Source organism: Osmia bicornis, chromosome 2, assembly GCF_907164935.1.
Source record: "Osmia bicornis bicornis chromosome 2, iOsmBic2.1, whole genome shotgun sequence".
NCBI classification, from domain to species: Eukaryota; Metazoa; Arthropoda; class Insecta; order Hymenoptera; family Megachilidae; genus Osmia; species Osmia bicornis.
The window spans coordinates 4,135,265-4,158,833 of NC_060217.1; the positions used below are offsets into that span (position 1 = coordinate 4,135,265).

The 23,569-nt window shown below is 42.0% G+C and overlaps 1 protein-coding gene across 2 annotated transcripts in view; it reads left to right on the forward strand.

Annotated features, from left to right (window-relative positions):
- Window positions 1-19,151, forward strand: part of LOC114878902 (LIM/homeobox protein Lhx9) — a 178,265-nt gene extending 159,114 nt beyond the window's left edge. For both annotated transcript variants that reach the window (XM_029193188.2, XM_046289547.1), the window contains 2 exons: window positions 14,338-14,481; window positions 15,109-19,151. In XM_029193188.2, coding sequence (XP_029049021.1) covers window positions 14,338-14,481; window positions 15,109-15,268 — 304 coding nt within the window. In that variant the 3' untranslated portion in view covers window positions 15,269-19,151. The remainder of the gene's footprint in view (window positions 1-14,337; window positions 14,482-15,108) is intronic.
- Window positions 19,152-23,569: the final 4,418 nt, after the last annotated feature.

Consider the following 23,569-nt stretch of genomic DNA (forward strand, 5'->3'; position numbering starts at 1 on the left):
ACTGAAGTAAGTTTGACCATTACTTACCAAGTTAGACTCCATGCGAATTGAAAGTTTAAAATAAACAACGAGCACAGTGACGAATAATACTTGAATTGTTAAAAACTTCAAATGTACGTGGTAGCATTTTCAAATTCTCTGGAATTTTTATATTTCCATAATTCCATAATTTCGCATAATTATGATGTAGTCGAAATGGGTGTATTTTCAGTCAAAGGCTTGTTGGATATCTCGAATGCATACAATTAAACTGGACTTATCGACAATGTTATCGTTCACGAGGTAGGTGGGTGAGGGAGGGGAGAAAAGTGCGTGGCTCGTTGAGAACTAATCAAGACGTATTAATTGCGCTGCGTTCATTCCCTTTGCGCTGGTTCTGTGCAACGTGGAACGATCGCCTTGAGCGCCGTTGCGAATCATTTAACGAGTTTGCACGGCCCGGAAATGGTTTGCCAGCCGCGAACTATGGAACGTTATTCGTTTTACAAATATTTGCGGCCGTGTTGTCGGTCGGATTTATCGGGCACGATGTTTAACGCGGTCGCCGTGTTTTAATGAACTCGTTTTTAATTGCACCGATTCTTCGCGAGTTCCGGGAAAAACACGAATACCTTTTGATCGAACACACTTTCCCATTTGAAACAATTTCTTTCTGAAAGAGGAAATAGATTTTCATTTTTCATTTCTCCCATTTGCTGGATTTCGAAATTTCACTCGAGTTAGGAAAGACAAACGGAACGCTTGCTATTTCACCCTCGAATCCCGTAGTTTCGATGGATTGTAAAATCCTGGTCAACGTTGTAAAACAAAAATTACTTTCGAATATTCTTCTCCAGGGAAATTTCGACTTTTCCAGTCGCGTTAATTTTCCATGCAACGCGTAACGAGCATCGAAATTATTAAACTTGTTGATTTGTTAGAAAGTTCATGGAACGCGTGTCCGGAAAGCGATCGCTCGAAAGGTGGTCGACTTTTTAATTTGCAAATACAGGATCACAAGTAGTGCACGATACACTTTCCAGGCCGTGTGCTCGGCCGATGGCTATTCTTTCACTTTTATTTCTTTCACTTTCTGCCGAGCGGAGTGATATATGTGCGATTCACACGCAATATAGCAAAGAATTCGTGTTCACCTACTTTTAGAAAACAACTGTATACCGTTGAAACTAAAAGTCTTTACGTAATTGCTCGGTTGCTTTCATGATAGAGTACAACTTTCATTTCTCTTTTGAAATATTATATCGAAATCCCTTTCGACGACGAAGGGTCAAGAAATCCGAACCTTCGAACATGTTCCAAGAACGACACGAATCTCATTAAGAGCAGACAACGATCCAAAGCGTAGCCATTGTTCTTTGAATCTTTCCGTCGTTGGATGTCGTATAATCGTGCCCTGCGGGATCGTAGAACGACAGATGTCCTGCACTGGCAATAATTGCCCGACTTGGTGAAAACCCTGAGCCTCTCCTAGCTTCAACTTAATTAATCTATTTAAATTAACCGTTTCCTTCCGCCCGAAGAACGCTCGTTCCAGCGCCTTAATCCCTCCGTTGTTGTCGACAACGATCCCGCGGGAATAGAAACACCGAGATGAGACGTTGTACACAAACCAGAAGAAAGCGAAACGCTTTCCGCTAAACAAATTTAATTTTTAAGGATGATGACACTATATCAGACAGAAATTGACGATGATTATTTCAGTTCGACATAGGTCCGCTAGTTACTCTCTATTTATGCCATAAATATGTAATAAAATAGTTACTTTCCAATTTGAAAGGTGGTAATTTCGTGACGTGCATTATAAATTCTCTCCTTTTTTGATATAAAAAGAAATGTAAAATTTCAAGCGCTACCGATTCCATAAAATATGCAGCCATCAAAGTGTTAAATTATGTAGAATCCTCGAAGATTCTTATCCTTAATCTTTTACGATCCATAAATTATATACATTAGATTCAATTTGCAAGTCGATGCAATTTATTTTCAACCAATCTACCGAGTATCGCAGCGAACACTTTTGGATGCAAACTAATGCAAATCGGTATTAGAATTTTTTTCGCACATATTTCACTTCACGGTGATTAAGAAAAGTGGTTAAACTGCAGGGAATTAAGGATCATAAAGTCTTATAACATGGATTAGGATGTTCGGGCATTGTAAGATAGATCAAACCCGAAGACAATGCGTAGCCTGTGCAAAATGACATGTATAGGAAAGTGAAATTATGTTGCTGCGTGTGTATTTGAGCGTGTGTGAACGACGCGCATATGGACACAGAGTGCCAGTCACGACTGATCGATCCTCCTACCTACTGCACGGTCCCCTTGTTACGGGGGTGGACTCGACTATGGCGGGCGAGGGGTGGTAGATGAACGACGGTGAGGAAGGTTAGACGAGGAAACAAAGCATGCAATCAAAACGTTAATTACATTAAAATGAGTCGAAGATCAGACCAATCAGAATTGCCTGACGATGGGTTCGAGCGGCTTGCGAATCGATGCGATCAAGGAGAATGAATTACAGGTATCGAGAAGCTACTAGTCGATTTGTAAGAAATCGACACGTAGGCGTTTCCCTGCGATTGAATTATTTTATGTGCTACATCACGACTGCTGAGTTTTACGATTCGGTTGTAAAATCGTGAGATGAGTCGAAAGAAGGAACAAGCTTGCGGATGAGACAGAACGAAATACGATGTTATTTGTTCATTCGTTTTATTGAAGAAACGTCACAATATATCTTAGCGAAATCACTCGAATATCTGATAAATTTTACAAATAGGTTCATAAAATTATAGAAATCGTAAATTCTACAAAGTTCTCAATCATCAAAGTGTTCATTTATTTATTTAAATATATGCAACAGAATACTTTCATTACTAGCTAGATCAAAAACAAAAAAATTCATTGTTGCTACAAAACTATTAAATTGATTCGACCTCGCGGCCGACTCGTTGCCATCGCTAGCCCCATCCAATATCTCAGCGAACTTCTAATATGAGCGCGATGTTCGGTATATCCGGCCAAATTGCGCTCGGGAGCTAATAGGAATTTTGATTGACTGAATTAAATAGTTATTGGAAATTCGGGCTTTTTGTATCGATTAGCTATATTAGGTCCGAATTGTCGATGAGTGCGAAGGGTGGGATAGTGAAATTGATTTGAGAAAAAATGGATCAACAAAATTCTTCGTACCATAGACAATCAAATAAACGAATAAAAGAAAAGAAGTTAATTTTTAGAAAGCTCGCAAGGATATGTATATCTATTCTCTTTAAGTAGAAACTCATTTTCTAAAACGAACACTAGCACGGATAGGCGGTGACCCGTGGGCCACCTCATTACCGGACCTAGTCAATTTCGATTTAATTTGCCGGTCGACCGTTTTCGTCGCGAAAAGAAGAGCGTGGCTGGTGAATGGAGAATTGGACAGGAGGTCGGAGAGAGGGTTGCTACTGCTGGTTCGTCATACGCCGTGTCGCTTTTTTAATTAAACCGGCTATTCCCTTTCCCCGTCTCTGAACGGGTCACGATTAATCGTTATTATGTAGGAAAAATGAAAAACGCGGAACGTAGCACGAGCTCTCGAAGACGCCTTCCGGTCGGGCAATTAGTCCGCGTCGTTGGCGACGACTGGACGTCGCTCGGAGTTCAGCGTGAGTGTGAGCGTTTGTTTAGCAGTATCGGGACGAGTGCGATTCGTAGAATTGGCGACGTAATTTTCTCTAGTTAAATTAGCGCGATTACACTCGCTCGGTATTTAATTTCCTCATTGGTTCTCCCTTTTCTACTCTAGCCTCCCTTTCTGGAGTCTCTGTCGTTCGTACGCTGCACGGAATCTCCCTCTTCTGATTATCTCCCCCTTCATTTGCTACGTTTTTTTTGTCGCTACTGCTGTTTTTATTTAATTACCATTGATTCGATACGCGATTGCGCCTTTGCTGTTTGTTTTATTATTATTGCATTTGGCAGCCATTTGGATCCTACTTTCCCAAAGACAATATCCACTGAATTTTCCTAATTATATTTTTTCCCCTCCTTTTTTTCAGTATAAGATCGATAAGGTATCGATAAACGTAAGTGAAGAGTTTCGTTTAATTTGTATACATTCTCGAACGATATAATGTATAAGGAACACGCGATATGATTGACGGTGGTAAGTAGCTTAATTATATTCAAAAGCCTTCGGCATCGTGGCAATTATATGCAGATTAACTAAATTGCGCTGTCGGGCCGTTGTTGGGTGCGCTATCAAAATTTATACGACCGTATCGCGTTACACGCGAAATTCGACGGACGCCCGAAATCGCCTCCGTTTTATCTCGAGAATTAACCCATTTAACTCGCCGCAAGGCTCGTGAAAGAGCTACGCAATCTGAAACACGAGAATCGAGAGGTTGCCTGAAGAACCGTGTCCTTAATTATCCTTTCCGGTCTCCCCCTCTCGGCAGAAATAATCATCCTAATAGTCTTGAGTGCATTTCCAGTTAGAATACACGTAAAATAGTTGATTACATTGCTTGAAACGGTGTATTTAAAACACAGTTCACATTAACAACATGTTCGATAGTTAGTGGTTTTAATCGTGGATAGATTTTACGAGCTGGTTAAGAATGTTCCTGATATCTCGGTAAATAAAACGAGGATGTGTTATCTATCTTATGATTCATTATGTAAATTTATTATACTTTGACAATTACTCAATTTACAAACGTCGCGAAATTATAATAAATTTAGTATATGTTAAAAAATTTAATTTTTCTAGTCGACATAGCCAATTACGATCGTTCTCCATTAATGTTACAGCCAATTACGCACACGCTAGCAACCCCATATCTTTTCTTCCGCATTGACGAGTGCGTGTAGGTACTATTGCAGCAAGTTCACGATGAAAAGACGTTCTGATTCTCGTTCAATTCTCCTCTGTGCATCGCAACACGCGAAGCAACTTGGCCCCGCCATCTTTTCCTCGTTCCTCGGTTTCTCTTTCGTCCTAACCACCCTTCCGTCCGTCCGTCTGTCTGTGTTCCCGTTTTCCTCGGGTGATGATCACCCCCTAGGTCCCTCGCTAACAAGAGGGAATAAGAGGGAAACATGGAAACGCGCGGGCGCGTTGAAACGAACGCATTCACACACGCATTCCCGGGGTGCACACGTGTGCATACACGGCGGCCTGTTAATGAGTTACCCACCTTACCCTCGCCACTTTAATTGTCTAAAGCGCAAATTGGGCGGCTTTAATTAGCGTAATTATTTGGTTCGTTTGTCCGTTTATCCAAGATCCCTGTATCGAGCGAGGTGGAGGGTTGGCTTGGCCAGCTACCGGCTACGAAAGGGTGGCAGAGCTGGAGTAGAGGGGAGGAGAAGGGGTTGGTGCACCCTTCTAAATAGATTCGTTAGTGCTTCGCGCGATTAAAAATCCGAGTTCACGGACCGCGTTTACTACCACACCTTTCACGGACTTGTCCAATTTATTTCTAGGCCCTCAATTTTCGAGATGAACTGTGCTCGTGTCGCTTGTTACGGGACATCGTCGCGTTAACCCTTTGAGAATAGAGATTCTAAGCTGGACGTTTGCATCAGCACGGTATATTCTTTGTTTAGGTTGAAATAAAAAGTACCATTTATTACCATTCATACAAATAGTCCTCATGTTAGATATACGTTTCCTTTCACCGTTTTAGACATACACATACGGTATATACAACTCACGGAATAGTTGATGCAAATAGTCGGACCAAACTAATTGGAATTACATTCTAACCCTGCTCCGTCGAGCTGACCCCTCTACGCGCTCAGCCCTCTGTACGCACTAGCCGTCATTGAAAGCAGTACTCATTTTCCCCACTGTGGAATGTAATAATTCGCTATTCAATCTACTCGATCCGCGCGATTTATTCGTCGATAGGGGAACAGGAAATGTGCATTCACTCGAATGACCGAATGTGCCGTGTAGTTTGCGTGTTTCTTTTTCCACGTTCCGATATTACGGCGTGTTTTGTCTTTGAAATATCTTCTTGGTAATGCCTAATTAAATTGCTGATTGGATAGGATAGAGGAAGATTAAAGAATTGATACTGGATGAAACGAAATCGCGCAAGACTCGTCGATTGCGCAATTTTCACGGTGTTAATTAACCGAATTGAAACGATGGCTCAACAAACGTGCCAGATAGAGGACAAAAGAATAATCGTGGAAAAGTGTTCCTTAATCGTAAGGCCGTTTAATAACACAATGGAGGAATTTCACGCGGAGATGGGTGGCTCGTTGCAAAGGCACTTAATTGAATACGCCCCACTTCCCCTCTATCCCTCTCGCTCTCTCTTGTTCTACAGATGCAATCAAATTTCAATTAGAAAAGGGACTTTTTACGCAAAACGTACCGGTGTCCCGGCTCGCAATTTGATTTAATGCCATATTATTACACAGCGAACGTGCCAGTAATAATAGGAAGCTCAAATTGCCCGTAATAGTAACATACGCGTGGATACAATACGGATAAGACCACGATCGTACCGCGTTTCGTTCGAAACATATTTTACCAACGTTATTTGCATAATAACTATTATCGTCGTTCTTAAACGTGACAAACAGGGAAACAAGAAAAAGGAACCTTTTTATTCTCGATCCTTGTATATCACTCTGCCCGTTTCAAACCCTCGTTTAGAAATTTAAAATGCTCGATAGAAAAATTACATGCTGTCATTTATAAAAGAAGTGGAAATGAAACAACTTAAGAGAAATCAGTATTCGACGCCACTTTAATATCCGTCAGTTCTCGTTTCACAATAATTATAATCAAAGTGGGTGGGTTGTGCATATCAGAAGCACTCCGGTAAACGAATCAACGTGGCAACTTTTAATTACTTCGACCTTATCGAACCAGTCGTTGACGTCCTTTGCGGTATAATGAGCGAAGATACTCGGCTGGTTGACCGAATCCCTTCATTTTCAATTTGCCCTTAATTACTAATTAGAGGCCGGCCGTCTAGCGTCGACTAGAACGAATAGAATGAACTACAGCGACTAGTTGAACTATACCGATCCCATGTAAAACCCTCGTCCTCTATCGTCTCACCTTTTCCACCGCGATTCTCCCGTTATTATGCTTTTTCCTATTTCTTTCGTCTTCTAATTAACCTTTGGAATGTCCGCTCGTCGCGTACACGCTGTTGGCTTATAGAGACCGTGGTGTGCGTTCTTTCTCGATGATGATTTAATGAAATTCTTCCGCCGTAACGGGACAGTCGTGCTTGCTTTTCAACGGGTTGATCGCAAAAACTGATAATTAATTTGCTTATTAGTTACTTTGAAAATTGCAAGTCATAGGTCTATGGAATTAAATTAGGAAATCGAAAAAAGGGCGAAAGAAAAGTTTAATTAGCAAAAGCAATCATTTTCTCGGGTAAGTAGCTTTCCTAGGGATGTAGCTGGTGGCGGAGTCGCTGGCAAGATGCCTTTTCATCCGAACCGTACCTTCGCTCGGCATTTGTCCGTGTCTAACGTGTTAATCACTGCCGTCTGATTAGATTATTAATTGTCTTGCGTGGCAGATGGGGCACCGGCATGCCCGTAATTACGGCTATTACGGATCGCACAATCGCTCCGATTTAGGGATCAGAGGGGAGCGTGGAATGGATTACACACCGAAAAGATTGGAACCCATTTTCTCAAGTTCTGTACTACTAATTTCATTTACTTTCTAATGAAAATTTTTAACCTTTTTATTTTGAATTCGAGTTGTTCTTAATCGATTATCACTTTGCCTACGCAGTGAACAATTTCCAGTGAAAGCCGATCATAACCAGAGGTTTAAAACATTTACTGTTCTCGATCCGCGAGCTTCTCGCGCGGCCTAGATCCCAGTTTTCTCGACGTTCATTTTTTTTTTCTCTTCGTTTCTTGCTTTCCTTCCGTCGTTCCTCTCGATGGATTGTATGTAAATCGGTCGTATTAATTAGCGACTCGATGCGACGACAAAACGTCGTTCCTCTCGTCATGAATTCTCGTTAACCGCGGCAAGATTGACACCGCGCGTATAATTAAGACGCGAGAAGTGTGCAAGAAGAGGGGGTTCTACAGAGGGACACGAAACGAATTGCGTGCGAGACTGGCAGGGTGGTGGTGGTGGTGGTGGTGAAGTTTCAAAAGAGGGTAGGGGGCAGGCGTTTCACGTTATTATTAGTGAAATCAACTAATTAGAAATAGCGCGGATTGCTCGTTAAAGATCGACCCGCCGGCTGTAATCACCAATTACTTCCTTAAGCAAGCTGCGCGCTGAACTTCGCTCATTAAAATTATTAAACGTTCGCTCGTGTAGAGTCCGTGTTTAACCTTGATACACGCGGTCGAGCCTGAAGGGACGACTAAATTTCTATCTTTCTCTCTCTCTCTCTCTCTCTCTGCACTTATTTTCCATTAATCAATCTGTCCGTCTGTTCGTTAACAGATCCCTTGTGACGTCTTTCAAATCGTCATAGGAATATATTAAACAATTTCACTTGCATGTCATTTCTATCTGGATGACGTATGAATTTTCAAAAGGACATGCAATTCTGTGCTCCTTTTCTTACGTAGCAGAAGGTAACTGATAAAGTTACGTTCGCAATTGATGATTAACGATAAATATGTATATTTATAATTAGCTACAATTAATTTCGCAACCTTTTACGAGTAATTTCTTTTAATCACGAACGCTAATTAATCGTTGGATCAAATGAAAAATTGTAATGGATCGATGCCCAAAGGTATTGGCTAATGAAAAGACCATGTTAGTAAAGCGCATTAACAGCATTGAACGTTTACAAACCGCAACATCGTTTCACGAAAGTATCGAAGGCAAGGCAACTTTATCTTTCCGTGGCCGTGTTATTTGTCAATTAATCAAGTGAATCGAAGCGACCGGCAGCTTGTTACAAAGCCGTTCGGACGTGGCTGGAAACATAACGAGAAAGGTTAACGGAGAGAAAGGCCGAGGCTCGAAAACCGGGCAGGGAGGTCTTTCAATTAATAAGTCGCGTTCCTTTCCTCTCCCTCTCGGCCGTTTACCGCCTCCCGATATAATTAATTGCATTTCGTCGTACCGATCAGCGATTCTTGCACGGCGTTATAACGGTGCCCGGAAATTACCGGACCCGTTAGAGGAGAAACGTTCGCGTGAGTATTTGTCGAATCAAGACACTCGACGCGACACGATCGCTTATAAGATAATAAGTTCACGGTACGATGATCGGATGATCCCTTTCGGCGAAATTCACGATTTCCTCCGCGATTGATCGCGTAATAAGAGCAGTACAAGGAAATGAACAGTTAGGTGGATGGAATTCTTCCTGTATGCTAATTCCTTGAAAGTTTCACCGATTCTTAACACTTTGACAGCCGCGTGCTTCGTGAAATCTACCGCGTTGATCTATTCTTTTTAACCAATTCAACTATGTAGCTTCGCAGAAACAAAGAATAAAAATATTCAAGCTAAGTAGTTCCCGGCGTGACTCGTGATAATGTCCACTTGTTCGAACAAAATTCAGCCAAAATAAAAGAACCATCGTATACGAGAGATTGTTCGGTAAGCAAGAAATCCAAAGTTTTTTTACCGTGATATAGAAAACGAACAGCTCGTACGTTCCCAGCACGGTATAAATCATCGAAACATCGTTATCGAACCGAGAAAGTTTAACCAGACTTTCCCTGCATCATGCTTCTTCGGGAACAAAAATCGTTCCTCACCGTTTCTCCATTATTAAAAAGGAATCGTGTATTTATAACCGTAAGAGCTAGCAACGTTTCAAAAGAGAAACAACCGCGGTATAACTTGCCCGAAGGGAGAAAAACAACGAAAGAGAATGGGGTATTGAGAATAGGAGAGAGGTAAAATGAAAAAAAAAGAGAGAAAGAAAGAAGGATGAAAATTGGAGGAAGAATTGAAACGTCATTCCGCGAGCAATCATCGAGCTGCCTGGTTCGTTCGCGATCAGCCAGATCGTGGACAGATAAATTAGCAATTTAATTATGGAACTGTCAAGCGGTAATTAAATTAATAACGAGAAACCTCGAATCCAATCCGAGCCACGTCGTGGCAACCTTTCGGACCCGTTCGACGATCTGGTATCGATATACACAAGCGTGTGTGCGCGTCGTTTCGGATACCCGTCAGAAATTGCAGACAATTTTCTCCTACGCTTCACTCGAGTCTCGTGCTTCCTCCCTTTACCCTCCTTTTCTCTTTCCCCCTTTTGTTTTTATCACCACTGTTAGTTACCTTGTTTCTCGCGAATTTTTTCTACAAGGCCTCGCGACAGGAACTCGCCTGAAATCCTTCGCGAATTAAACAGCTTTTTATTTGGAGCGGAAGAACGCGCTCGTTAGGATCGCGGACCGTGACTAATGAAAATTCAATTCGATAATCAGCGCGATCAAAGATGAGAAAAAAATAGAGGCGATTAAAACTGATGGAAACCGATTCATTCGGATTTCGAATCAGGAAGGGTACCGATTGATTTAAAAATAATGAGTGTTTTCACTGGCGCTTGGTAAAGCCGGATATAATAGATCCTTGGAATTTAGAATTTAATTCGTCCACGTGGAGAAATTTTGGCCGCAGAATCAACAGGTTTTGCCAGCGAGCTTCGAGCCACGGACTGATGATCGTACGAGTTCTCTTGATGACAAGAGTTTCTGAAGCAACCTGTAACTGTGTCCTATATAAGAGTATCCGATAAAGTATCGCAGTATGCAAGCTGCATGTGCATACAGGTGCGGTATCTGTGTCCAAGTGGTTACGCTCGAACGAGTACGAGATCCTGGATGCAGTGCCACGTGTGTTCTACGAACGACAGATGGAAAATTGTTGGACGTTGTTTCGTTGAATCCAGATGGAATTCACCTTGCGTTTCGAACAGTTACTCGAGCACATCTAACTCCGAGCTGTGATTAATAATAGTGTTATCTAATTTTAATTAAGAGATCTATATTTCAATCATTTCAAACCATGTAAAAGGAAGTTCATTATAACGTAAATTAGAGAGTATTTTTTTTTGACTGAAACTCTAGTCTTATTTACGTAATGAAAAACGAAGCGTAATGAAACTTTCATTGAAGGAAACGTGGTGTTTATTAGCACGCTCGATCGATGAAGCAGCAAGCGGATCTAATGGGTGCAACGAAGCGACGACGAGGATCATTGCCCGGTCCGAACGAATCGAAAATCGAGCAATCCATGGTGATTTCAATTGCGCACATACACACACGTCGATCGATTCCTTTCGTCACGGACAATGTAGGTGCGTGAAGGTGGAACGATCGTGTGTTGTGTGCGCCGTGCCGTACACGGACCCGTGGAATGTAAATGTGGGAGGCCTTTCACATTCCGGAGAAAATTTCCTCGACAGACATTTTATGCTCGTGGTTGGGAAAAAGTTTGTTTCAACAATATTCAGCATATACTAGCAAGTTTCTTATTAGATGAATCTACCTCCTTGTTTGAAGCGTGTATAGATTCTTGGGGTCACTGGCAATTCAATTCATCAGCGTGTTTGTCAAATTACTACCTACTTTATGTAATACTGTTACAACGATGCGAACGATTTCCTACAGTCATGTTTCAATATTTATTGAAAGAAAAAAGGAAAGGAGGAAGTTTGACGCTAGAATTTATAATTCTCATTTTGCTTCATTCCTATCGGAATACCAAAAATTTGTAATACTAACTTCGGTTTCCGACCATCTTCCGTAACGAGAGATTACGAAAACGGAACGAATTAATTAGGAGTTAAGTTAATCGATTGATGGACGTAATGCGAAGTAGGATGCAGTCGAAAATTCCCGTGAGATCGAAGAAAGCAGGCGTCGCGGTCGATTCGACGTGGCTACGTATCGTTACACGGCTAATTGCGATATAAACAGCGGACTTTACGAGGCATCGGTATACGGCTGGTAACATTCAGCAAACATTAGCCGCCATTAATGACGATACAAGGCCGCGGTATTGATGCGTCCACGTTGGAGATCCGCAATGTCAAGGGAAAGGCTAAAATGTTAAGATCGTCGTCCGTAATCGAACACCTGACGTGAACATTCCAGGAAATTGGCCCGAGATAGGGGCTGCGCATAATGCTAATGGATGGATATTAATTTCACCGTGGCGAATACATTTTAACTAATCTTCGAGGATGTCGAGAGAGGGAGACCGAGCGAAAAAGCTGTCTTTCGAACCGTGCCATCCTGTCGCGCTAATCCGGAAACGTGTATCCTCGATATCGTCGATATCTTTTTATAACTCTGCATTACATCCTTGAGAATTCTTCCACAGCAAATCTTACAATTTTGATTTCTAAACCCTGAAAATTCAAACTATAATAAAAATATCCGCGAGGACGTTTAAGAAAAAACGCCGAGACCCCCCAAGTTCACAGCCTAAGCTTCGGAAATGAATGCAACATTCGATAATTATTAGATTGTTTAAATTTCTCGCGTATCGCGCAACTATTAATAACCGTTCAAGAAAGCCGCGGTTGTAAAGAAGCGTGGAATTTTAATGATGCAAGCTGCTGGCGAGGATGAAATGTCACGGGAGCTCGTGGCGCTCGCATTTAAAGATTATAGGAACGTATAAAGCTTTGGTTTGCTGAGCGCGGAACATTTTATAAAGCCGATTATTCGGTATCTCGAGATAGCGGCGAGCACGAAGCCGGGCCATGGTTTTTATTTCGTTTTCCCAGCATCGCGTACAGAGACCTTTTCTGGAATTCGACGCGCGACCAGCGATGCTTCCGTCGTTTCCGAGTTACGACTGTTTCGCGCCTCGCAAACGCTTACAATGTATTCTGTAACAACGGATCGACAAAGCCGGATAAATGATCGTTCGCGACGGATGAAGTTTCCAACTGTCTCCTCTTTCGTTAATCCTTCTTTTTCGAACGACTTGGATTCCATTTTGTTCATCTTCTCTCGTGATTTCGCCTAGTCTGCTGGAAAAAGGGTAAGGTACGGTAGACACTTGAAAACCTAAAGTGAATTCGTTGTAACTTCGTCATTATCGCCGAGGAATAAGTATGAATTTATAACAGTAGAAGGGTTGAAACGAGAAAGGCTAGCAATTACGACGAATCTGGGCTCAGAGGATGACACTGTCCTACCGATTTGAAGGCGAAGCCACCAGGCGATAGACACGGGGAGTTTCCAATTAAATCTCGCGTTGGTCGTCTCGTCGCGCAAACGCTTTCTAACTAAACGAGGTTAGGCCAAACGACAGAGGGTAGGGTGCAGAATCCAACATTCAACCGGCACCGTTTCTTTCTTTTCACCCTTATTATGCGTCGACGTTCCGGCTGCTTTAAACGAGAGAAAAACAAGCAAAAAGACTGACAGAGACAGGTAGGCTCGATTATAATAAAGGCGTCGCATATATAATTGTCGGTATGCGACGTCTTCGCGCGAACTCGCTCGAACACCTGTACCCTTCTCTAAACGGATTCTAGTCGCGGAAAAATGAAAATAAAAGGATAGAAGACGCAGAGAGAGGAACACGTAGAAATTTGCTGCGTCGCAAATTTTGCGGCTTTCAGCGGGTTGTCGCGCTCGTTGCGCTTTTGATCCCTTCAAAACAAGCACGCCTCCTTTCAGGCTAAACGTCGTTAGTACGAGGCGCGAGTTACACTGGTCGTCTGGTTAATAAACCTTTCCTCCTCCAGCCTCGTCTCTTGTTATTCTCGTTCGCAATTAATACACAGGATATAATTGATCGTAACTCGTGCACCGATGAAAGGGCTAAGATGGCGAGGAATCGTGACAGTGACGAGAATCTAACGCGTTCACGGCCACCCCATAGATCGATGATTTATCTTCACTTTATACAGTTTTTAATTATCCGATTAAATAAATCGTAACGAGTTGTAACGCGCACACCAATCGAACGATAATTGCTTTGTTGATGATTCTATAATGCGGGTAATATGCATCCGATACTTATGTTTTCGTGAAATATCAATTTCCAGTGAACATCATTGAATTGATAATATGTACTCGGTATAAATTCAGGACTCGTTAGTGTACCCATCTACCCGTACGATTCAATGAAACATTAACGAACGTAGAAATATTCATTTCCACGAACAAAGAGGAACTCTGTAATTATTGACGTTTTGTTTTGCTCTAAAACACTTCCGTTCAATTGTAATCATATAAAGCGTGATCCTCAATTTATGCAATTAGAAAAACCTCTAATTACTTCTGCGATTTGTTCGCTCTAAACAAATTGTAATTGATCAAATGAAATTTTCAACATAGAATCCATGCATAATTACTACAGTTAATTAATTGATGCTATTTATGATTGTTACAGGATGTTCGGAAGCAGTGGTGCTTGCGCAGGTTGTGGCAACGCGATACCTGCCAGCGAACTGGTAATGAGGGCGGGTGGATCGGTGTTTCACCAGAAATGCTTCACGTGCAGCAAATGTGGTAGTCAGCTGGTTTCCGGCGATAGGTAAGATCATGATTACCATTAAAATTGCTTTCATCGGGTTGAATATACTTTCTATAGCGAAAGGATTAAACAAGTTTTTGAGGAAGCACAGGGTGTCAATGCGATTGGTTGCTTTGGGGTTCGCAAACGAGTCGAGGGAAATCGGTCGAATCGGTTAGGGAAAGAACGGAATTCGAGGGGTTCTGTTGGTAACAGAGATACGCGGGAGTCGAAGAGGAAACGCGGCAATTAAAGGTTTGGAAAAGAGGCGTGTCGCGCTGGGTTGTCGTGTTTAATTGGCGGGGATTGCAATTGGGGATTTTGTAATAAAGGAGGAGGGACACAATTATTCCGGACTGTAATGAAGCAATCTTGTTTATGAGCATCGATTTCCGTGGATATCTGTGCGCGTTGTACTCTGTTTGATTACGGAACCTCGTTTCCGTGAAGTACGGCTACAAAGTTTTTGTTCTCGTAAATGGATTAACGGTAGTAATTCGCGTGTACGTACACAGTGTGAGGAGATTAAAAATACGCTTGAATAGATGAAAAATATTTATTAACACATTGATCGTTAACATTTCGTAGAATTTATGATTATTTTAAAAATTAATACAATGTGTTTTTTTTTTCTTTCTTTCTAATTAGGTATTATCTGTTGTCGGGGGCACCGGTATGCGAGACGGATTGGCACAAAATCATAAAGTCGTCGAGTGTGGCGGCCGCAGCTGCCGCGGCGGCAGCCGGAAACGGTGGTGCACCGGTGAGAAAAGGTAAGGTCGGTCGGCCTCGAAGAAGTCGCGAATGAGGTGGCAACCCGGTCGGTCGCCCGAAGAAGGTACAAGCCTCTCCACAGCCGACGCCCGCCGTCGTACCGTCACAGGTCGACGTGGTGGACGTGGCCGTAGGAGGGGATCCCTATTCGCCGCCTCCGCCGGGTCATCAGCAGTACCACCATCATCACCACCACCATCACCATCATCATCAGATGAGCCTCGTGCATCCGGGACTGGCGGTACAGCAAACTCACCTGCAGGCGTCCACCTATCAGGATTGGTCTCCTTGGGCACAGGACACCTGCGATTGAACTTTCATTCGAGTTCAATCACCAACGAAATCCTTCTGTTAACCGTCAGACGGTCTTTCGTTTCTCCCTGGACTATGGAGTTCGCCGAAAACTGTCGCGACGTACTGTTCGTTTGGAAATGGTCGGATAAAAGCAGCTTCCTCCTGCTCGAGAGTACTGTAGCTAAGGAGAGCAAACGGAGGATTCATCCAGGTGGGACGAGGATCAGGAAAATGGTGAACGAGTTTCGTTACCTGTGACAGAAACAGCACGTGTATCGTCGTTAGACAAAAACTCCATTAGGATGTGTGTTCTCCACGACGAATTGTATACGCGTGAGAATGTGCTGCGTGCGTCTGTCGTCGATCGTTGACTTCTCCAGCCTCCTCGAGCATGATCGAGAACGAACTGGCGTAGTAGCTGTCTCGTGTTTGATCGCTCGTTGAATCGGGCGCACGCGACTCCACGGTCTCCTTAATCAATAATCTTTGCTCAATCACGGAGAATCGAAGATAAAATCGAGTCGTGTCCGGGCCGCGTCGCATCGTCGCCGCCAGCGGTGTAACGGCAGTTTTCTTCGGCTTCGTTCGATCCTTTGATGCTCATCCCCTGCTCGATCGATCTGGTAATCCTGTTTAATCGCATGCTAAACACCTGATACTCTTTTTATCGCTCGCGTTCCCCGACGCACAACGTTTCCTCCTCTAACATGTACATCTACACAGCTAATCAACTTTTTCAATCAACTGGATCTGTAACAGACATTATCGCGAATCAAGAAAGCGAAACGATGGCAAATTCGATTCGTCATTGACGTTCTTGTATTATCTTATGAGAAATTTTTTTTCTTAATTCTCCGTTATACAGCCTGGAAATGAATTTTCTATCGAACGTCCAGCGAACCGATCGAATCTCGAGGACGTGATTTACATTCGATAGAAAAGGAAACGTTAAACGACAGAATCGCAAGAATTCACGAAATGGGGAGTCTGAACCTGACGCGGAGACCTCGAGCACACACCAGGTCCAAAACGTGTCACGTATGCGACGAGAAAATTTCGTCTACCCGGTCGGATAATTCGGCGATTGAAACGATGGCCCGCGTCAGCTTCACTCAGCCCTTAGAAAATTATTTTTCTTTCAAAATCACCGACCCCCTTCTCTCGTCTCCGGGGGTTCCGTAAACTCATTAACCGTTTCTTGTTCTCGCGATCGTTAATCGAGGTCTCTTTCTCTCGCCATCGAATAAAAAAAAAAGGTCACACCGCTGTGAAATCGTCGAACCAGCGAAATTATCATTCGAATCTTTCTTGTTAACCTTTCGCGTCCGAACAGCCCTTTATCTTCCATGGAAATTTCATGATCCACACTAGACACGTTAAAAATTGAACGATCACCCGCGTTCGCTATGTTAATTATCGACAAATTCGACGCGAGAGCAAGCGTGATTGGCGTACGACGAGAAAGAAGAATCCAGGCGTGCAGGACTTCCGGGAAATCAATGGACGATGGTTCCATCAGTATTTCATCCGTGTCGCGATCGTACGGTTGACGATTAAAATTTCTCGTTTAAAGTGCATCGCGATACGAGAGCTGTACAACGGAGAAAGATCGTTATTTTTTCAACGAGATAAAGACCCGATGCATAATCGCGAAGGCCCGTTCTCGATGAAACCGAGGGAAACTGTCGTGCGACGAGAACGCGAGCACGCCCGATGTACGTCCAGGGATACGCTGGTGAAAACTTCGCGCAGCCGTGGATGAAGCGTGTAACAATAGATTTTATCTAAGTGGCAGGGTTTCGACATCCGCAATAAACATTTACGTGAATGTAATAATTGTGAACACGTTTACGATGTGTATCTACTGTCGACAATTGGCCTCGAGTCCGGTGTCGTTCGAAATTCAAACATCCCCCTCGTCTTTCTCGTTTCCAGCTTGTACAAAAACGCTTCCATTTCCGTTTCCGTTGAACACACTGGTTGTTTGGCCAGAGAACAAGACGACGATAACGAACAGGGAAAACGACACGGGCTCAGGCACGTTCGAAGCTCAATGCGAAACTAAAGACACATGTTTTGGGTGTAAATCATGCGGGGGTGGTTCTTTTGGTTCGTTTCATGGCATCGAGTATTTCGTTGAATTTCTTTTGAAAATATAATTTAATCTTTTGTCTTATGATCATCTTACACCAATCGATGTACACCTGACAATCAAACGAGAAAAAGGCAAGAAATAATTATCAATCTCACTGCTTTATCTAAATTACTTCATCAACGATCTATTAATAATTATCGATCCCATAAAGCGAACCATCGTCTCCGTGCCGTACAACTGATTGTTACTCGTTTATCCGTCTCGTTCTTAACGAAAGTTTTATCTGTCAGAACGCCGCCGCGCGCTTACGAGGTATTCCAAGCGGAAACAAGAGAGAGAATGTGAGAGAGAGAGAAAGAGAGAATGCTGGCGATTTTCGACGCAAAGTTGATCGCGTATCGGAGACACGATGCCTGACGAAAAGGGAGATCGTCCAAATGATTTCAAATTCCCACGTCGATTTCTCTTCAATCTGGCTCGTTCGCCGCTCATCGAAAGACCCTTCGATCCTGACGCGTGTTCGCGCGAGCAATCGTGACGCAAGCGGACCGAGATCAAGCTAGATCGGACGAAGAGGGTCGCCGCGCCGCGCTGCGTGTTGGATCGTGTAATTTAATCTTGTACATAGGGTACATTTTGTATATTGTTAAAAGTTTGTGTGATATAAATGGTTATGTATTTACTATTAAAGCGGCGATATTAATTGGGGACTTCGCACGTCCCTAGGCGATCATGGGTGCGATGGTTTTGTGACCCACAACCACTGGGTGGGCTTCAATATTCTGTTCGATGATGCTTGAAAAGGATTATTTAAAAATCTATGAATTTAACCCTTTCGCTGTGACGTCTGTTGTGTAATTAATCGTAAATAATTAAGTTAGTCCTCAAAGTGTTAATTTTCATTTTTCAACCACACAGCGAAAAGGTTATCAGATAGCGTTATTAAATTCGATCCCGTTCCTTTTTTCCTCCAAGTTCTCTTCAAGCCTTTCGTTATGAAGGACTTAACTATAGTGGCCATTTACGAACCCGTCCTTACGTACGAGAAGCCATTATAGTGACCGTGTTAAATTTTCAATGCCTGCAATTTTCTCTTCTAAACGTAAATTTTATTTGTGACAAAGTACAAACACGTAACTCATTTTCTGTATAGCGATAGTAGTTTTTGATTAGCTCAACCGTAACGAAAGGGTTAAGAAAATTGTAGTTAAACAGAGGACTCCGAGTATCGAACAAACAAAGGTGCCGTCTCATTTTCGATAAATGATTCGAGAAAAGGAATGTTCATTCGCATCCAGTGGTGGTGGACAGTTTCCAGAGGATCGTCCTCAGTTGAGCGTACACGCGGTTAGATCAGCACGATCTTCTTCGCGCGTTTAGTTAATTTTGTTATTTGATTTATCTCGACTTCTTAAACCGGAAGCCGGACATCTCTGAATGGTTTCGCGGCCTCTTGTAAAATACAAAATACACGGACACACATACAAAACACGTTTATTAATTAAATAAAAATCACAAGTTTTTAGAATGTTATGCATTTTCGTTTTTGAAACATATTTCTTCTGCATAATATAGTGACTCGATGGTAGTATATACAGGGTATGCCATAATACGTGGTAGAAAAATAAATTACGGCCACATATTGTGATGCAACCTGTATATGTCCCACATTCTACAAGGATATTCCTTTCTCACTTACGAAGTTACTTCCTTCCTTCCTTCCTTCCTTCCTTCCTTCCTTCCTTCCTTTCTTCCTTCCTTCCGGCGGTCTACAACAAGAGAGACACGGATCGATTCGAGGTAAGCGAAACGTTACTGTCCAATTTAAGAAATTGAATCTCGCGAGATCGCGGCCCAGCGCGGCGAGATTAATGAGCAAGCTTTTTCAAACTTCTCCGTGCTTCTTCTTTTGGAAACTTATTGGCCGCGTTTTCGGAAACAGCCAGCAAACTTTCCAGCAAAAGTTGTTTTGCCAATCCAGACGACTGGCTGGCGACTTTTTATACTCCTACGCGAACATCCGAAAATGTTTCAGGGTCAGGATTACTTTTTCAAAATAGCATCATAGTGATTGGTGATATGGTATGTTGGATTGACTATCTTGATATAATTTGATGTAATTGATTTATTTCGTAAAATATAAATTTTATCAAACTTCAAAGTCTTTCTAAATTCTGTTCGTAATAAAATATTGATTGGGGATGAAATTATGAGGGTGAGTTATCGACTGAGTTGCTACTAATATCTGTTACATAAACGAGCTATTATATTTTCATCAAACAAACAATGAAGGTTTTTCATAAACTGAGTAAACATGTTATTTTTATTGTTACGAATTATTCCAATGTTGAAAATGATAATAAACGTTTCCAGCTTTGCCGACAGTAGTATCATCAGTGAGTAATAACTTTTCAATTAGTGTTTGTATCGGGTATATAATTAAATAAAACAAATGCGATTCGTTAAACAGACGAATGCAATATATCCTGTATATTAATAAACGGTACATATATTTCATAAACAATTTTATACAATTCCTATTAAGGGAAAATTTCGTGACTCGAAATTGTTCAGAATTTTTCAAAAATTCTGAACGAAAAATTGGCAAGCGTACGTATACAATCAATTTGTATCCATGCAATCGGATTTGATTGAAACACTTCTAATAAAACACAATGAAATCCAACATAGTTCCAATTGCATCCCTCGTGCCTACAATAAACGCAACTGTTGTGTTCTCGATAACACAATTTAAATGTATCCAACACGTATATAAACGCTTGCCATTTAATCGTATTATTCTATACAAAAGCTGTTGTAATTGTAAACCATTTCTGTTTGTCAGCTGCAAAATCTATGAATGAAGTAAAGAAAGAAGTGAAGTAAATGATTTAAATAGCTCTGAAAGGAAATCGGGTAAATTAAATAATAACTCATTTGCCTTTTTAAACTGATTTATTTATCAAAGCGCGTTTAGTAAATACAAGTTATTGTATTTATAGGCACCACAGTCATACGGACTGTGCTCTCTAAGCGCAGATCTAGCCTCGCCAAGAGGGTGGCTCTGGTACCCTCAGAAATCGTGACCTCTCGAGAACAAAAGCATCTCCAGTCTTTTTGTATCTGTAGTCACTGCTATTAGTATGGTAAAAAAGAATATGTCGAGAGTCAGGGATTAATTAAGGGTCTCGTTTAATAACCCCTATACGATGTTACATGAATCACAGCAATGTACGCGACACGAGGATGGATCGGTGGTATGTAAAAGAAGAAGAACAATTGGCAATGGGGTGGTGCGGCGCGGTGGGCCCGAAAATAAAAGTTTAATAATAGCGTAAAAAGTGCACGGTTTAATGGGCGAGCAGACGACCGTAATACATTATTTTCGAGCCGACACTCTTCTTGCGACGGAATCCCTTTGAGGACGCACAACTGCTGCAGCAGCTAGGCCGCGCTTTGTTGTTCGGTAGGAGCGCAAAAAGAGCAGAACATCGTGAAGGGATATAGGGTTGGGTGGTAGGAAGAGAGAGATGGGGGCCTGTGTAGGGGCAGGAGAAGAAACGAAAACAATCGATACTGTCGGAACAGGAAAGCAAGGCCAATCGGTCCGTGCTCTATTCGCGGAGTGGCCAATCAAAATGCCTACTACGTCGTCGGCAGGCCCGCTAATTAGACGCCACGTAAATCAGTCCTGAAACTCAACGTTAATTAACACGGGTTTCTGTTGGAGTTGCTTACCCACCTATTTATCGAACGACACAAATGCAATATGGTCGAACACGTGCGCGTCCGTTAAATGCCTCCTCGAGAGTGGTGAACGCCAGATACCCCGGTCACTACCGTCTCCCCTACCCTGAACACCGTGCCGTTTCTCGTATTATGTATATCCATAAGTTTATGCCACTCTAAATAAAATTTTATAAATAGACGGTCGTGTCGTTGGAGGACCATTTTGGTGCCTCGCGAAATCCCTCGCGACACCGTCGCTGTTACGCTTGTTAGGAACGTCACCCTTGCTGAACCTTCGTTTCCTAACAATCGGCAATTTCTAATAATAACAGAACTAAGCCTTTCTTCGTGTTTGGTTAATTAATAAATTCTATGCATATATTCATACAAATTTGCTGATATTCCTTTTAAAGAAAAGTCGATAATTGAGGAGAGTACAAATAGTTTTGTGATTCAGTGTATTGTCGTGATTGAAACAGGTTTATAAATCAAGCCGCAACTCGGTCGAACATTTTGAAACAAACGGGTAGCGAGAGGTAAAGCGGGTTAAACGGATCGGGAATTCGTTTCGCCTTAATTATAATTCTCGTCGCTCGACACAACAGCCGAGCCTTTGATTTTTCTAACGACAAACAGTAAATTCGTTCAAGTTTATACTTTTCAGCCATAATTATCGGTTTGTTTTTCGACGGAACGGTGACAATTCAGGTAGACACGCAAGAGTCGCCATTTCGAGACTGTGGCTTCAATTCGATGGAGCCACCATCAGTTTCTCGAACTTTAGGCGGTAATTAACAATCGTCCGCGTATAACAAACTGAATTTAATTAATTGCATAACTGCACGGAGGTCCGTGCTTCTAATCGAACCGGGTACATATTGTTGCAGCCACCCTTCTCTCTGCCCCTCATCAGCCACCGGCAATTAATTATAGCATTCCGGGTTAGCCGGGGAATTAATTACGTCCAGAAGTTGGACGTTGCCGAGGGATCGTTAGAAATCGTCCTTCGTTAGGAGTTAAGCGAGCACCGGCTCCCAGCTAGTTATTGATGGTTTCTGCTTCTTCCTCATCGCCCTGATACTGACAGGCCCAAGTGCTTGCTCGTCCAGCAATTCTGCATCCGCCGATCGGACGTGCTTTTTCTATTTTAATAAGATCAAATTATTAGAGAACAAGAATTTTTATTTTTATCTAAAGTCTTGTTTTATATTTAATCAATTCTCGTACGTACCGTTCGAGTTAAGTGGAAGACTCGGCTACCCTGGAGCGTTAATTAACGATCCATTAAAAGGAGAAACCAACAAGATTACAACCGACTCGTTGTCCAATCTTACAGACGTTTTCGACGCGCCAAGCCTTCTCCTCCTTCCATGATATAGTTTAACGGGCAGCTGTTCGTTGCGTCAATGACTACAGATGCAAAAGACTGGACATTCCTTTGTTTTCGAGGGGTCATGATTTAGAGGGTCCCAGACATTCCCAGATGAAATGAGTTCTGCATGCAGAAAGCACATCAGGTATGATAGTCGTGCCTGTTTTACTAGTCCCTCTTTTACCCCACCTAAAACTGACATGTGAAAAACCCAAATTTCACTACCTTTACTATTTTTTTCTTCTTTTAGAAATCGTCAAAAGCAGCACAAGACTGTACAATTATTATTATAACTGTTTGACAAACTTGTATTCACTTTATACACCTTGATAAATAAATCATTTTAAAAATGCAGTTGACTTATTATTTATTTTACCCAATTTCATTTCTGGGTTATTTATTTAATGCCTGCAATTTCTTTCCACAGTTATTTATTTAGTTCACTTAAATTCTTCTATCATTTTAGTTGTTCAATGTACTTAAGTTCTTTTCTCAGTTATTAATATATACATCATACACTAACTGTTTGATCTTTAATAAATTAAAAATATAATATACTTGAAAATCAAACTTAAAACAAAACACAGTAATTACTTCTCAATATGAGAAGTTTGACCTAGAACGAGCTGCGACCTTCTCAGTCTTGTAGCGACCGCCAAAGGGTGCAGATCAACTTACCAGATCAACTAAATAATTTACTTTATTTATTTCTTTCGCTTATTAAATAAGCTCATCAAAGAGGTATGAAATTTATGATTTTATTCCCCTTCTGGGCCTTGGCCGACCACTCTTTTCATTTATTGCTTTATCCTTCCTGATGGTCCCGTCTCACTTTTTCCAGTGAT